Here is a 14159-nt window from a genome sequence, read left to right as displayed (position 1 = left end):
CAACCAGGAAAGCATCACTGGGGGCATCTCTGAATCTTCATTTTTAATTAATTTCTCCCATACTATGAATTATGCAGAATCCAGACACTCTTCGTAGTTCAGGCTGAGTTTTGCACTTAAAATGTTCCTAACCTGGGAACACAGAGTATCCTCCTCCCAGGTATCACAGGTTTACTTTGGGCTCCTACTGATTTTTCTAAAGTTTTATACAACCAGTCACTAGTAACTAATGTAACACATGTAACTAATACTAAATTTTCCAAAGGAAACACTTTTGAATTGGCATCTCACATCAGTCTTATTTTGTACCGAAGCACTCTACTGCTACCTATAGTTGGAACTCATTGGCATCTTGCATGTAATCTTATTAAAAAAGTTGTAATTATGAAGAAAAAAAAACAGATTAGTTTTGAAGCTTCCTTCCTTTTTTTTTTTCCCGATTAAATATAAAATCAAAACTACAGATACCTCGTTTTTCCTTTTTTCTTCCTTTCTGTTCTTTGGGAGAGTGGGTTAGTGAGGAGGGAGGGGATTCAGATCTTTGCCAAGGACTCAAGAACTGTGTCTGAGGGTTTGTTTTTATTGCAGATGACAAGTACCTCCCTGCATAATAGCAGATACCAGCCAGGTGTTCGCTCTAACAGAAAACAGGTTAGTTCCTGAACTGGTTGCAAAATAGCCACTTTGATACAACAGCAGAGAGCATAATGCTTTCGTTGTCCTAACTAGTCTTTCTCCAAGTCACTGCACCACACCACATGGGTCAGTGTCGGCTGGGGCACCTCTCCAAGGTGAGCTACTGTTGCCTGCACTGAAGTCTACTCCATCTCATTCCTCCTTCCAAAAAGCCCATGGCAGACCACTACCAGCTCTGGTCACAGGATAACTTTGTTCTCTGATAAAACCTATTTCCTCAGGAATTAACCCTTTGATACAACAGTTCTCCCCGTGTACAAAATAAACACTTTACAACAGGAATTTACCAACTGTGGAACATAAATGGCCAGTTCAAGTCATCAGTACTAGTTATCCAACACATGCAGACATATACACAAATGTATATCCATATATACACATCCATTTATACACATTGATGTGTATATGGATATATAAAATGCATACACATATGTATAAGCACACACAGATATAAACACAGGTCCAGATCCACAGACATTTAAAATCCTGTATTTTACTGAACTCAAGAATAACTAAGACCCTAATGCTTGTATAAACCCACATCAGTAATGCCTACCTTGAAAACATTTTAAGTACATGTTTAACTTTAGAAAAATAAAAGATTTTTTAAAAGATACACACACACACACCCAACCCCCCCAAATCTCCAGCCAGATTCTAAAGTAAGCTGGAATTGAAATGGGAAATATACATCAATCATTTAGAGTAGAAAAGATAAAATTATGTAAATTATCCCCAAAATACATATTACAGATAAAAAAAGCTCAGCATTTACCTTAAGGCAATTCCAAACATTTTAGCTACCTTTAACAATGGTCTGTGCCCTGATATCCCACTTCCCCCTCTGTTTGAATCAGTATTCTCTTTTAAGTAAAAAGATATATGTTAACGGCTTAGAAAACTCATGGCATCCAGATAGCTGGACAAGCTGCTGAGAAAAGCAAAGTTCTGGATTACAGCGTACCGTCTCGGATGTTGGCAAAAGTAAATCAGACCCTATAAACCTCAAGAAAGTTAATGAGCCATGTCATATATTTCTTAACTGGAAATGACTTTGCTTAGAGCCACCAGCAGCATCTACCCCTAACATCTGAGAAAGCGCTCCCCTTTGTGCGAGACTGAGCAGCCTGCAAAGGCATACCTTAATTCCTCCTTTCCCCTGGTCCATCAACCATGCTCACTCCCCACCGGTCACAGAGAGCAAGCCCAAAGCCACTTCTCATCCTCTCGTACGACTCCCACGACCCTCCGCAGCCTCTACTGACCCCCACACCAGCATCTGACCCATCGGTACCTGGCTTAAAACACCTACTTTGGTTAAAGTATTTCTTCAACACCTCTTTTAATGAAGAACTGATTTACTTTTACCATACAGATTTACCATACAGATAAATTCAGAGCAAAGTTATCTCTGGAAACGAGCAGGCACGTGTGAAAGCAGCAGGTGAGAGCAGGCAGGAGAGCTATGCTTCTCCTCAGGACCTTTTCCTCAGTATTGTCTCTCTGTTCCTTGAGGACAATTTATCTCTTTCCGCTGATTATTTGAAGAACTGAAGGATCTCTCTACAGTTAGGTATCTAAATTTAGGCTGTGTTAATATCCCTCCGCTCTTCTTTTTTTTTCCCCGCTTACACCCAAAAAGCAGAAAAGAAAAGGATACTTATGAAACAGATTTGATCACTCCATAATCACAGTATGAATGGGAGATGACAGATGTTTTTTAACTAGAGGGTACTATTTCTGGAGCATTTGATTCCAGGTTACATGAGACCCCGCTGGAAGAAACACTTCCAGCTCCCAAACAATGCAGTCCACCAGTGAGAATGGATAAACCGTTCAGGGAGATAACCAACCTAATGGCAGGCACCAGTGTAAAACAAGTGTATACACTTAAATCAAAGACAAAATAGATCATTAATATAAACAAGAAAAACTATAGGTCACCGACAGCAGTATAAAGGGAGCTGATTACATGCCAATATTACAGTACTAAGAATAAGCGACAGAAATGAATGAATGAAGAAAAAGAGTATCTGTAACCCGATTCGAGCAGATCCAGCAATGCAGAACTCGCCTGCAGCTAAGCAACAACCAGATTTGCAACTGTGCTTTTGGATCAACAATTCATTTATTTCCAGCTAGACCACTGTGCCAGCTCCCATATAATCCCAGCAACTGTGACACGCAACATTAGCTATCTAAATGATAACATGCAATGGAAGTATTCTAAAACAAAAGGGCAAATGAGAAGAAATCAATGAAAAAAAATATTGCCATACACAACAGCTAACACAAAGTATACCCTATGTGGCTATGGCTGTTCAGCACCACAATGTTCTTGTAATTGACAGAAAATAGAAAGTCTCCACGATGGAACAAGCTGACATAATATAAGGACATACATCGAGGTGATGGGCCCTTCTGGTCTGTCAAAAATGCTACTGCAGCTTAAGCAGACATACCTTAACTAGCTCTGCTGCTGCCTGCTAGCAGCATGGGGTCACTCAGAGGCTGTGAAACCTGTCTGAGGGTGAATAAATACTTAAATAACTAGTCTTGGCACACTGCACTGGATAATTACATCTGACAATCTTTTTCATGCCTTCAGCCTTGCAGGATATGTAGGCATTATCCCAGTCCGTTACACGTTTCAAAGCTGTGGTCCTCAAGCCATGCATGGAGGCAATGCATTGTACTTAAGAGATTGAGTTATTACTCACAGTTACAAGCCATCGCCACTACTACAGCACACATCAAGAAAGCAAAACACGACAGCTTATATTATTGCCTAAGAGCCAGCAAAGGGATGTCCGGTATCAAAATTTCAGTGGTTCACCATCCTAAAGTAAAAATGTTTAAAATGGCATTTTAAACTAGGACTATGGATATCTAAAGCTTTAACAAACTCCTAAAAGGATGCTAGCAGTTGAGCATTAAGTGGAGCGCAAACAAAGCAGAGCTGAGAGGAACTGAGATTTCCTATTGTGGACACAATTACTGACTTCCAAAAGGCCACAATCATTTAAGAAGTTGCAGGACTGAAAGATGTTGAGAACAATCCTTAGAAGAGAAACAAGAGCACAGAGCTGTCCCTTAGTCCCAGATGAGAAGCAGAACCTGGATTATTAACTGGCACTTTCAATACCCAAAGTATTAGAAATAACTGAAAAAAATATTTCATTTTCCAAAATGCTGAAAATATTCTACAGATCTCATTTGAAAATTGTCTCTGCATAAGGAACTCTAAAGCCATGGGAGAAAAAGAGGCAAAATCTACACATTTGAAGAAACTGAAGAGAAGAAAGAAGTTACTCTTGCAGAAGAGAAGAACGAGGGTTTCAGACCACCTGACTAAATGTATTTTAGTCAATACCTAGTTCATAACATTATGTGCTTGAGGCAAAATAAATCAATGGAATATTTGAATTGATTTTACCAGTGTTGGAGAGGGCCAGAAATCATTATTGAAGTCCTCTTTCTTAGGTACAAACTTTAACTCCCTTAGTACTGAATTTAAAGGTCTCACTAATGCCTGTACCTCACACTTTTCCTTTGATCTCATCCCTCTCAGTTGGTGCAGTATTTTAAGGGACAATTAATTGAATACTTGCAAGGAATGGTCAGAAAAATATTTTTACTTATTATCATTTATTTTTAATCCTCATGCTTCAAAACTAAAAAGCTTTTTTTCCGTAGAAATTACAATTTTTAAAACATTAACACTAAAAGAAATTAATGTCATTGGGCTTCTTATTTATTTTCTGGCTTGCGAGTGCTTAAGAGTGATGTTTTTATGGAAATAGGAAGTTCAGTAAAATATCAGTATAAGCACTTAGATTTGGGCATTGTTAGCACGCCCTACTCAGCCACAACACAGGTCCTCTTTATCCTAGAGATACCCACGTGCTATGGACTATGAGGAGGATACCAAGGAAATCCTCAATGCCTTGAATATTTTTTTTTCTATTAAGAAAAAAAAAAATGAAAAAGGAAAACGAAACCCAGCCTTTCTGCATCTGCCTTGCTAAACTGCTCTAACCAAGACCATTTCATCTCAGCTTCGAGCTTAACAGCTTCATCTGAAGATTTGTTTCCCTTGGGATTAGCTGCTGGCCTGCAGGTAGCCTCATCAGTTGCCTCTTAATTTTCTGTCCCTGGACGACTCCGAACACGCGCCCGTGGCCCCACCTTCCTTACAGTAAGTCACATGCCAAAGTGAGTCAGCAAAATATGCTTAACCATTTTCCAGAGAAGCAATGCTTGTCTAAAATAAATAAATAAACTAACATGGCCAGAATGTGTATTTTCTTACATGCTTTTTTGTTTTGATTTTCACTGTTTGGATACATATCAGATATGTATATTATATTCTGGCTTCATGTTACACAAACACTTAGAATCCATACAAATCCAAATTTAAAAAAAAATAAATAATAAAACCCTCCTAACAATTTGCCATTGTGTGGCTTATTATTATATTTTTCTCTTCAGTTTAAGGTGTTTTCCCTAGCTGTAAGGAAGGAAAATGGATCTCATTAAACTGTTTTCAATAAGTGCGTGACACAGTTTAACAGTTTTTTTCTATCTGCCCTTAATTCTCTATCATTTTCCCTCCGCTGCTGCATTATTCATGTATGTCATCCTCTTCTAATTCCTGTGACAAATACAATTGTAATGACTTTATTTAGGATCAACACTTCCACTCACGATATTAAAAGACGAAAAGTTAAAGCAGCTGCGTCACATGGCCCTGCCTGATCGCCGGTGAGGGCGAAGGCAAAGGCAGCCGTGGTGAGCAGGCAGCAAAACCTGCTGCCTGTGGGAAACAGGGCTGGAGGCACACGGGAGCCAGGCGGCACCAACAGAACTTACCGCTTCATTAATCTCACTGTGTTTCGGGGAGGTGAAGGACTCAATCATCAATAACGGCAGCAAAGCACGCCCTGTCATATTTTAGATCTGCTGGGTTCAGCTTAATGTATGTCTTTTAAAACATTTATTTCAAATGTAAGCAACACATGCATATGATATTTTATTTAATATTAAGTTAAATGTTTCACCAGACTAAATATTACACTGTTTTAGCCTCTACATAAAATGATTTCCCTGCATTACAGCCTGGAACGATTTTTAACATTTGACTCGACAAACAAAATTGCTAATGTAGTTCCAGCTTTCATCCATTTTAAAGCACAAATGACTTAAATAATTCATTTTGTGTTTTCTATATGACTGGAATTACCCATTGTTAAAGCAGGTTGATTTTGGCAGTGCCTTTGCTACTTTGACTGTTCACAAGTTGTCTTACAGTTTCAGACGGTGTCAGACCTAGAGACTATATCTTATGCCAGCTGGAGTGAGAACATTGCTTTGATGTATAGAAATACAGTTTTAAAAAGTCAGAGTCTGCTCGCAGTTTCCTCTACAAACTACAATGGCAGCTGTGCTAGAGGTCATGAATATTACATAAGGGCTGGCCATGCATTCAAGCCAGCATCAGTAAGCCAAATTCCCATAGCAACACTTGCATAGATTTACTCATCGCTAAGAGATGCACCAGTTCAGCAGTAAGTGCTGTACTGCTACCCTGATTAGTCCGAAAGATATCATTACTTCAACTCTTCTTTGAAAGATTGTGCGTTTACTGATAAAATTCAGCACTTCACCTGAATTTCGGGGCAGCCTTTATCATCTTTCCTAGGAGCACAGAAATCTCAAAGTAGCAAAAAGCAACCCCGATAAAACTGGAACTCCTGACTATGATCAGCAACATCTCTAAGATACGAGGTGGAAGGGAAGAAGTGGGCTGCTTCTGTCGAGTTTCTGCTATACTGATCCCAGGACAGCAGGACCTGACTTCAAAGAGATGTTCAGGATCTCTTGGCAAGTTCCAGCATCTCATTAAAAAGCTGCTTTAGGAGCTCTTATTAAATATCAGTCAACAATTACATTTAAATATATATATATATATGTATCTTTGGCTCCCCTGTTCAAGTTTTCTGCCCTGATGAAGCTGTGTACTTGTGCATTATAGTACTGTATTATTTATGGAGCTGGCCCTCGCCATCCGATCAGGTGCATAGCTCAACGATGTGGACTCCTGAATTTCTGAAGAACCCTTGCAAAACAGGTGGCAAAAATGGGCAGCGGCAAAGCTGGCAGCAGAAAAGGAAACAGAATGGGAGACAGGAGATAGGGAGATAAAAAAAGAAGGCAAAATGGAGGAGGGGAGTCAGAGAGAAAGTGAGAGAGAAACGTAGATCAGGTAGATCTGAAGAGGGATCTCAACAGTGTATTTAAATATTTAAATATGAGAAATGAAAAGGAAAACAAATCTTGGAAAACGGTGATACACCAAGATCTGGCAGATAGCATACAAAACCAAAAAACTGGAACGAAGTGATAAACTAATGATAACAAGTAAGATGAGCATGATTTTTACAGGTGCAGTAGTACTTAAAGATACAGCACAGATGAAAGAAAAACAAGCCCATACACTTTCACTGCTAAAATCCTCACAGTCCTAAATGAATCTCACAGAAGATTTATAAACCCACAACAAGAATCTAAGGCTCATTTAGTATTTCCTTACTAAATTGTCACTATCTGCCAGGAGTATGGAGCTAGGAAGGAGAATTCTTAACAAGTCCTAGAGCATGTTGCTCACAGGGTCATTTGACACACAAACTGTAAAGAAAGCCAGGGAAGTCTTCAGGCAAAAAAGACCTTTGTAACAGATTCTCCCTGTTTACATATGACTTGTAGGGACTGATCCTTCACTGAAGGAAGATGAATAGGATGTTTGAGGGCTGATTTCTAAAACTTGAAGTTTTGAGTGCCATAGCAATCTACAGGCAAACTTTCACAAACATCTTCAGTAAGAACTCAAAGCTTTGACCCTATACACTGCAAACGAACAGGTATAGTCAATAACAGAAAAATGCACACATTTAAATAAGATTATTCTGAAATATGCAAGCTTTTTATGGAAGACTGATTCTAAGTGATTTTTCCTGGAAAATATATTTTCTACTGTTGTCAGGAAAATCTTTATAAGAGGTCTTATGCTAGATGTCAATGCTAAAAACAGTTGTAATGGATGAGATGACAGTCCTTTAAAGCTGAACATTTTATGAGTCTGTGACATGAAATAACACCTTACCTTTGCTTTTTCCAGCTGTGCCTGGGCCTGTCGCTCTGCCTCTCTCCGCACTGCTTCCCTGTCTTCTTCCAGAGATACATCTGAATCGGATGGACGGCTGGTGTAGGAGTCCGCCGAACCCTGCCCAAGAAAAGGAAAAATAATGTCACAAGTTGTTTCAGTGTTCAAAAAATTAAAAAAAAAAAAAAAAGCAGAAGGGGTTATACACCTTTATACACCTTGCCTTTTCTAAAAGTAAAATATCTGGGAAAGTCAAAAAAAATGAATGTTCTCCCAGAGATGAAAAGAGGTGTTTGGGTAAAAAAAAAAAAAAAAAAAGCAGAAGTGGTTATACACCTTGCCTTTTCTCTTACTTCTCTATCCCTGAAAAGAGAATAACTGCCCAAAAGATAAAGTCACTTAGAAAAATTAAGTCTAGGTAAATGTTTTCTCCTGGAGACTTTCCAAAAGTGCAGATGTCTTCCCCAGTGTTTTATTTCCTGCTCTATCCCGTGCTCTTATTTGTGTGCTTTTCAGCAGGCAGAGCCAGTTGCTCTGTAGAGTTACAGCAGTGGTGCAGTGCAGGGCTGAAGGACACACAGCAGCTCCGAGGATGGCTCCATAAAAACCAAAACTCTGAACAGTGACAGTATACGCAAGGAAACAGACTTTTCAGAATCCAAATGCAAATTCAGTATCAATAATTACCATTACACAATATCACTGCTACCAGATTTAACCTCTGCTATCCATTTTTATTTTAGGGCAACCTCTTTACCTGACACACTTTCACCATCAGAACTGCAAATGGCTCGTATCCATCTCTGCCCCTCAGCAAAACATGCAAATGACCACAAATCAACTTCCAACTAATAAAATCCGTCTGGACTCAACACATGTCCCCGTATCGCCACAATGAAAGCAGCCACAATGCCAGAACAGCTCTATAAATAATGACAGCTCTGCTTTCCCTCTGCATCTCCCTGCATACAAAATAGAGTTCTGCTAATTCAATCAGAATGAAAACAACTGTCCTCACCTCACCGTCTTTTTTTTTTCTCCCCTCCCTCTCTGCAATATATATAATACACGCCGATAATGAAAACGTAGGGCTTACACAGATATCAGAATTCTTCAGACGTCCTCCTTTGGCTCTTTTCAGAAGCCTGATCCAGGTGGCCTTCATTAGCCAGACAGCTCAGTTATTGTCCGCAGCTGCAGCGCCCGGCACTGATCTCATAAAACATGTGCACACTGAGCACCGCAGAATCACTGCTCCTTTCCTATCCATGCTCTGCTGTGAGAGCCTTCCTTCTCTTCCTTCTGCCTTTCAAGCTTGCAACCTCACTGTTTCCAAGTATTTCACTGCAATTAAATCCTCAAATTTTCTCATGCCATTAAAAAAAAAAAAAATCCAAAAAACCCCCCAAAAAATCCACACCATCTCCAAAAATATCGACTTGAGACATAAAAAGGTAAAATAAACCAGGCTTCAGGTAAATGTTGTGAGAGATGCTTCAATTGATCATAAACTGAGATTGATCACAGAAGAATACCTAGGGCTTTTTCCTTTCTCTTTTGGGGGGCGGATTTGGCTGTTAAAAATAGTGCTTATAAGAGAACCTTTTAAAAATCCTGTGCAAAATGTATTCAGTGACATTTGCAAGTGCAAAGTTCATTTCATCTCTTCCTAGATTGGCTGGGGGTGGGGTAACAGGCTGTTCATATCACTGGGCATGCTCCATATGTGCAGCCTTTTACGCAGATGCTCACATCACACCAGGTTGTTAGCCTATGCCAAATTGCCATTTTACATCTCAAGGGTAAACAGCTGGAAAACGCAAGGTCCCTGCGAAACTGGGAGAGATGGTACAGCGTCTCATTCCCGTCATGTATCCCTGCTGCCAGCCACGTTTCCCTCGGACGCTCTGATCTGTCACGCAGCGCTTCCCTCCGCTGCAAAGCATTGAGCTCCGCTCGGAGCTCTCTCACAAAAAACGTAAATCCAAAAATATGCCTGTTGAGCAGGAATTTAACCCCCTAGCTACCGCTTATCTTTTTCTGACGTTAGCAGAGGAAAGAAGCAAAGAATAACAGCACTACTTAACACATAAATGTTAGAGCCTAATATAGCAAAAGCCAAACAAACCACTGAATTTCTATATTCTGCTTTTCAGAGTCACCCTCTATCCTTTCATAAACTGACATGGGAATAACATGCTAAGGCATGGCTATCTAGGGCATTTACGATTCACTGACAGATATGCAACATTCTAGTTGAAAAAGACCATTGCAGCTGACTGCAGCGCCCGCCTTCGATATAAATTCACAGTTACAAGAAATACAGAGAACAGAGATTACAGCTGAGAACTGCGGTGATACACGTGCTGTAGTACGTCAGCGTGTCCCAGGAAGGACCAAATCCTGCCATGGTTTGTGTCTGTAACAACTAAATCACCACAAGTGATGCAGCAGCATACCTTTAACCACTATTAGAGCAAACAATAGCTGTCACTAAACCGACAGCTTAAAATGAAGTTAAATTTTAACTTTCCAAATGTTTATTTTTTTCTTTCCTGAAGCCCATACAAGTTACAGCGTACAGTTTAATAAGCTGGTTTTGAACTGACATAAAGAAAATTACTCTCTGAGGGATATTTTTCTTACATGAGTCCAAATACATTTGCTATATAATAGTGATCTTCCAAAACTAAACTGCCTACTGAGCTAAAGCAAAAGAAGCAGAAAATAGAAGAAAATCCACTCAAACTTTTATCAAACTTGTCCATTAAGAAAATACCCATAGGCCCTGTAATCTCCCTAGCACCTTTCAAATTTGGCTGTTCTTTAAAATTTCCCTTTGCCACAACTTCTGACACAGCTCCCCAATGGGAACAGTGGCAAAAGACGCGCAGCAACAAGTGGACAGAAGTTTAGTGTAGAGTTTAAGTCCTATTATGGTTGCAGTGGTCTGTGATCAAAACCATTGATGTTATCACAGGATTAAGGAAAGCTGAGACTGTGATAAACACCCCCCCTCCCCAACCTGAGCCCCAGCCCCCAAGACACTCTGAGGTCCCTCAGCACTCAACCCTCTTCAGAAGGGGCACATCCAAACGCTTCCCCACCACCGCTGCAGTTCCTCGGTGCCATTCAGATGCCAAACAAAGCATAGTGTCATAAAACAACTCCGAAGCAACACTACCTTTAAATAAGAGGAAAAACAAACAAACCAGCTATTAAGCCTGACACAGCAATCACACAACAGAGAGTGTGGGTGTTAGCTTTCTACAGCACTTCCACCCTGAACACATCGTATTTTCCAATAACCAACTGGCGTTGCATCACGTTTACTATCGTTCATTCAGCTGTCCAGAAGGGATGCTGCCTAACTGCTCCTCACCCCATAAAAAAAAAGTCATGAAGCACAGAAACATAATTCCTATCTTCCCTAAGAGGGCAAGATGCCTTTTGGGTCAGGCCAGAATTGCTAAAATTGGAATTTCATCTTCCAGGCCAGAGAGATCATTTACAGTGCTGGTCATGTCTTGTGTTGGCCACAGTCCCAACACACATCCAAAAAATCATAATAATTCAATTTATTTTAATTATATTGACAAATCACATGAATCAAACTCAAAATTACATTTATTTCCCCAGTGGGACAGACATGGTCATGTAAATTTTCTGTGGAAAGCAGAGGTTGGGAGCTTCTTCACTTCTCAAATACGGAAAAAAATTCAAAGCCTGAAGTCAGGGCAATCCAGGAAAAGGGGGAGTATACAATTACAATTAATTAATTTTATAAAGTACTGAGTATTTTATATGAGCTGAGAATGTTTTCAATCACTTTCAGAGGAAAAAAAATTCAGACTTAGATAAAAACAATGATGAAACGACAGTGGAAATACCTTGACTATTCAAGGAAAACAGGGCCAAGTGGATGCGGATTGTCCATTCATGACAACTAAGGACAGTACATTACCCCCCTGAGATACACTAGTTTTTTGGGGTTACTCTAGAGAATAGGATGGATCTCTTCCAAGACCTTCTAAAATTCAGCCTTTCTGAGATTCTCCATCCCTTTCCACTGTGACATGGAAGAGCTGCAGTAATATATGTATGTAATATAGCTTACCATGTACCCCAATTGCTCATCTTTCATGGGAAATTGTCTAATAAAAGTGAGATAAGTCACGTTAATAATTACCCCATCTATTTATTCTTTTTTCTTTTCCTCCTTACTTGGCAGGTTTACAAAACCAGTTTGTTTGAAAAATAATTTCCTGTTTTAATGACATGCTTGACAAATATTTACCAACTATCTTACCACTTATTATATTAGAGTAGCTTCTGTGAGGTATTCTTATAATATGAACCCATGCTTTTCACACTGCTAGTGGTCAGCTGTGATCATATTTGAGCTCCTTTCTCTTCAAGACCATACATGTCTTATCTTCTTTAGTATTGTAGAAATCTATCATCTTCAAGTGACTGTGTCCTTCAAGTAAGAGAGGTTTCTTATTATTTTCCTTTACTTGCAGGTAGAAACTCCTTAGTTAAATTAGGTGGTGCCTTTAACTCTCTTATTTTTCTTGTTAGTTTTCTGTACCCATGGTTAACTTTGGTCAGTACAATTGGAGCTTAAGTACCGATTTTGACTGAAGTGTTACATTCATAGTGTAAAATCTTTTGATGTGTTTGGTCTGTTACCGTAATAAATTCTCACTAGGTTAATATAGCTATCATTACACTTGCAAATTCCATCATGTCCCTTATATCATGTCTTCCTCATAAAAAACAGAAGTGATCCTCTGAGTACCATGAGTTTCTCTTTAATGGGGTAATCCACTTATGAATTGGTTATCATTAGAACAGATAACTTCATAAATTACTGAAAAATCTCAAATAATTCTCTTAGAAAGACCAAACAAGTTCATCCAAGTAGACACTTTTTACCTTATTATTTATTAAATGAAGGCATGAAGCAGTAAGCAAACATATAACAATATTTTACAAGGAACGAAGAAATACAGAATCACAGAATCACAGAATGGTCAGGGTTGGAAGGGACCTCTGGAGATCATCAGGTCCAACCCCCCTGCCAGAGCAGGGTCACCTAAAACAGGTTGCACAGGATGGTATCCGGGAGGGTTTTTAATGTCTCCAGAGTGGGAGACTCCACAACCTCTCCGGGCAGCCTATTCCAGAGCTTTGCCACCCTCAAAGTAAAGAAGTTCCTTCTCATGTTAAGATGGAACTTCCTGTGTTCAAGTTTGTGCCCATTACCCCTCATCCTATCACTGGGCACCACTGAAAAAAGACTGCTCCCATCCCCCTGGCACCCTCCCTTTAAGTATTTATAAGCATTAACAAGATCCCCCCTTAGTCTTCTTTTCTCTAGACTAAAGAGACCCAAGTCCCTCAGTCTTTCCTCGTACGAGAGATCAGAGTAGAGGGGGAGGATGACCTCCCTCGACCTGCTGGCCACACTCTTCTTGATGCACCCCAGGATGCCATTCGCCTTCTTGGCCGCCAGGGCACATTGCTGGCTCATGGTCATCCTGTTGTCCACCAGGACTCCCAGGTCCCTTTCCACAGAGCTGCTCTCCAGGAGGTCAGCCCCCAACCTGTACTGGTGCATGGGGTTATTCCTCCCCAGGTGCAGTACCCTACACTTGCCCTTGTTGAATTTCATAAGGTTCCTCACCACCCAACTCTCCAGCCTGTCCAGGTCACACTGTTTGGCAGCACAGCCTTCTGGCGTGTCAGCCACTCCTCCCAGTTTTGTGTCATCAGCAAACTTGCTGATGGTACACTCTATCCCTTCATCCGGGTCACTGATGAATATATTGAACAGGACTGGACCGACTACTGAATACATGTGACTGCACATATGTATAAACTCTTAATTTATAATACTGGGTTCTTCTCCTAGATGTATTTTTCATCTCTTCATTCATTTAATGCTGAAGAGAATTTCAAATCCAAGAGGAGAAATACCTTTATGTCTTCATTTGATTTATACTTTGCACATGGAAAGCTCAGGCCCCACTATGCCAATAAGATGAACAATTCATTTCAATATTCAGAATTTATACAGAGATATTGCTAACTGCTTATCTTCTAATCTTGTTGAAATAGTAACAACGACATCGCATGTCCTAATAGGACATGACTTGAGATGGTATATTATGTCCTTGTGATGTGCTGCTAGTTCTTGAGTGCTACAAAATAAGGTAAAGGAAAAAAAATGTTGAAAAGTTACTTCCATAAAATTTGTATGCCAATTAAAATCTCTAAAACTGATCCAGAACAAAGG

General features: G+C 39.8%; 1 protein-coding gene across 3 annotated transcripts in view; it reads right to left on the bottom strand.

Moving 5' to 3' along the window:
- The window catches only part of CACNB2 (calcium channel, voltage-dependent, beta 2 subunit), a 92944-nt gene extending 83460 nt beyond the window's left edge, over positions 1-9484 (bottom strand). For all 3 annotated transcript variants that reach the window (XM_009887125.1, XM_009887126.1, XM_009887127.1), the window contains exons 1-2: positions 8955-9484; positions 7859-7978 (exon numbers count right to left, since the gene is read on the bottom strand). In XM_009887125.1, coding sequence (XP_009885427.1) covers positions 7859-7978; positions 8955-9023 — 189 coding nt within the window. In that variant the 5' untranslated portion in view covers positions 9024-9484. The remainder of the gene's footprint in view (positions 1-7858; positions 7979-8954) is intronic.
- Positions 9485-14159: the final 4675 nt, after the last annotated feature.

The sequence above is a fragment of the Charadrius vociferus genome, unplaced genomic scaffold (genome assembly GCF_000708025.1).
Source record: "Charadrius vociferus isolate BGI_N301 unplaced genomic scaffold, ASM70802v2 scaffold126, whole genome shotgun sequence".
In the NCBI taxonomy this organism is placed as follows: Eukaryota; Metazoa; Chordata; class Aves; order Charadriiformes; family Charadriidae; genus Charadrius; species Charadrius vociferus.
This window is presented reverse-complemented; position numbering and strand designations above follow the sequence as displayed.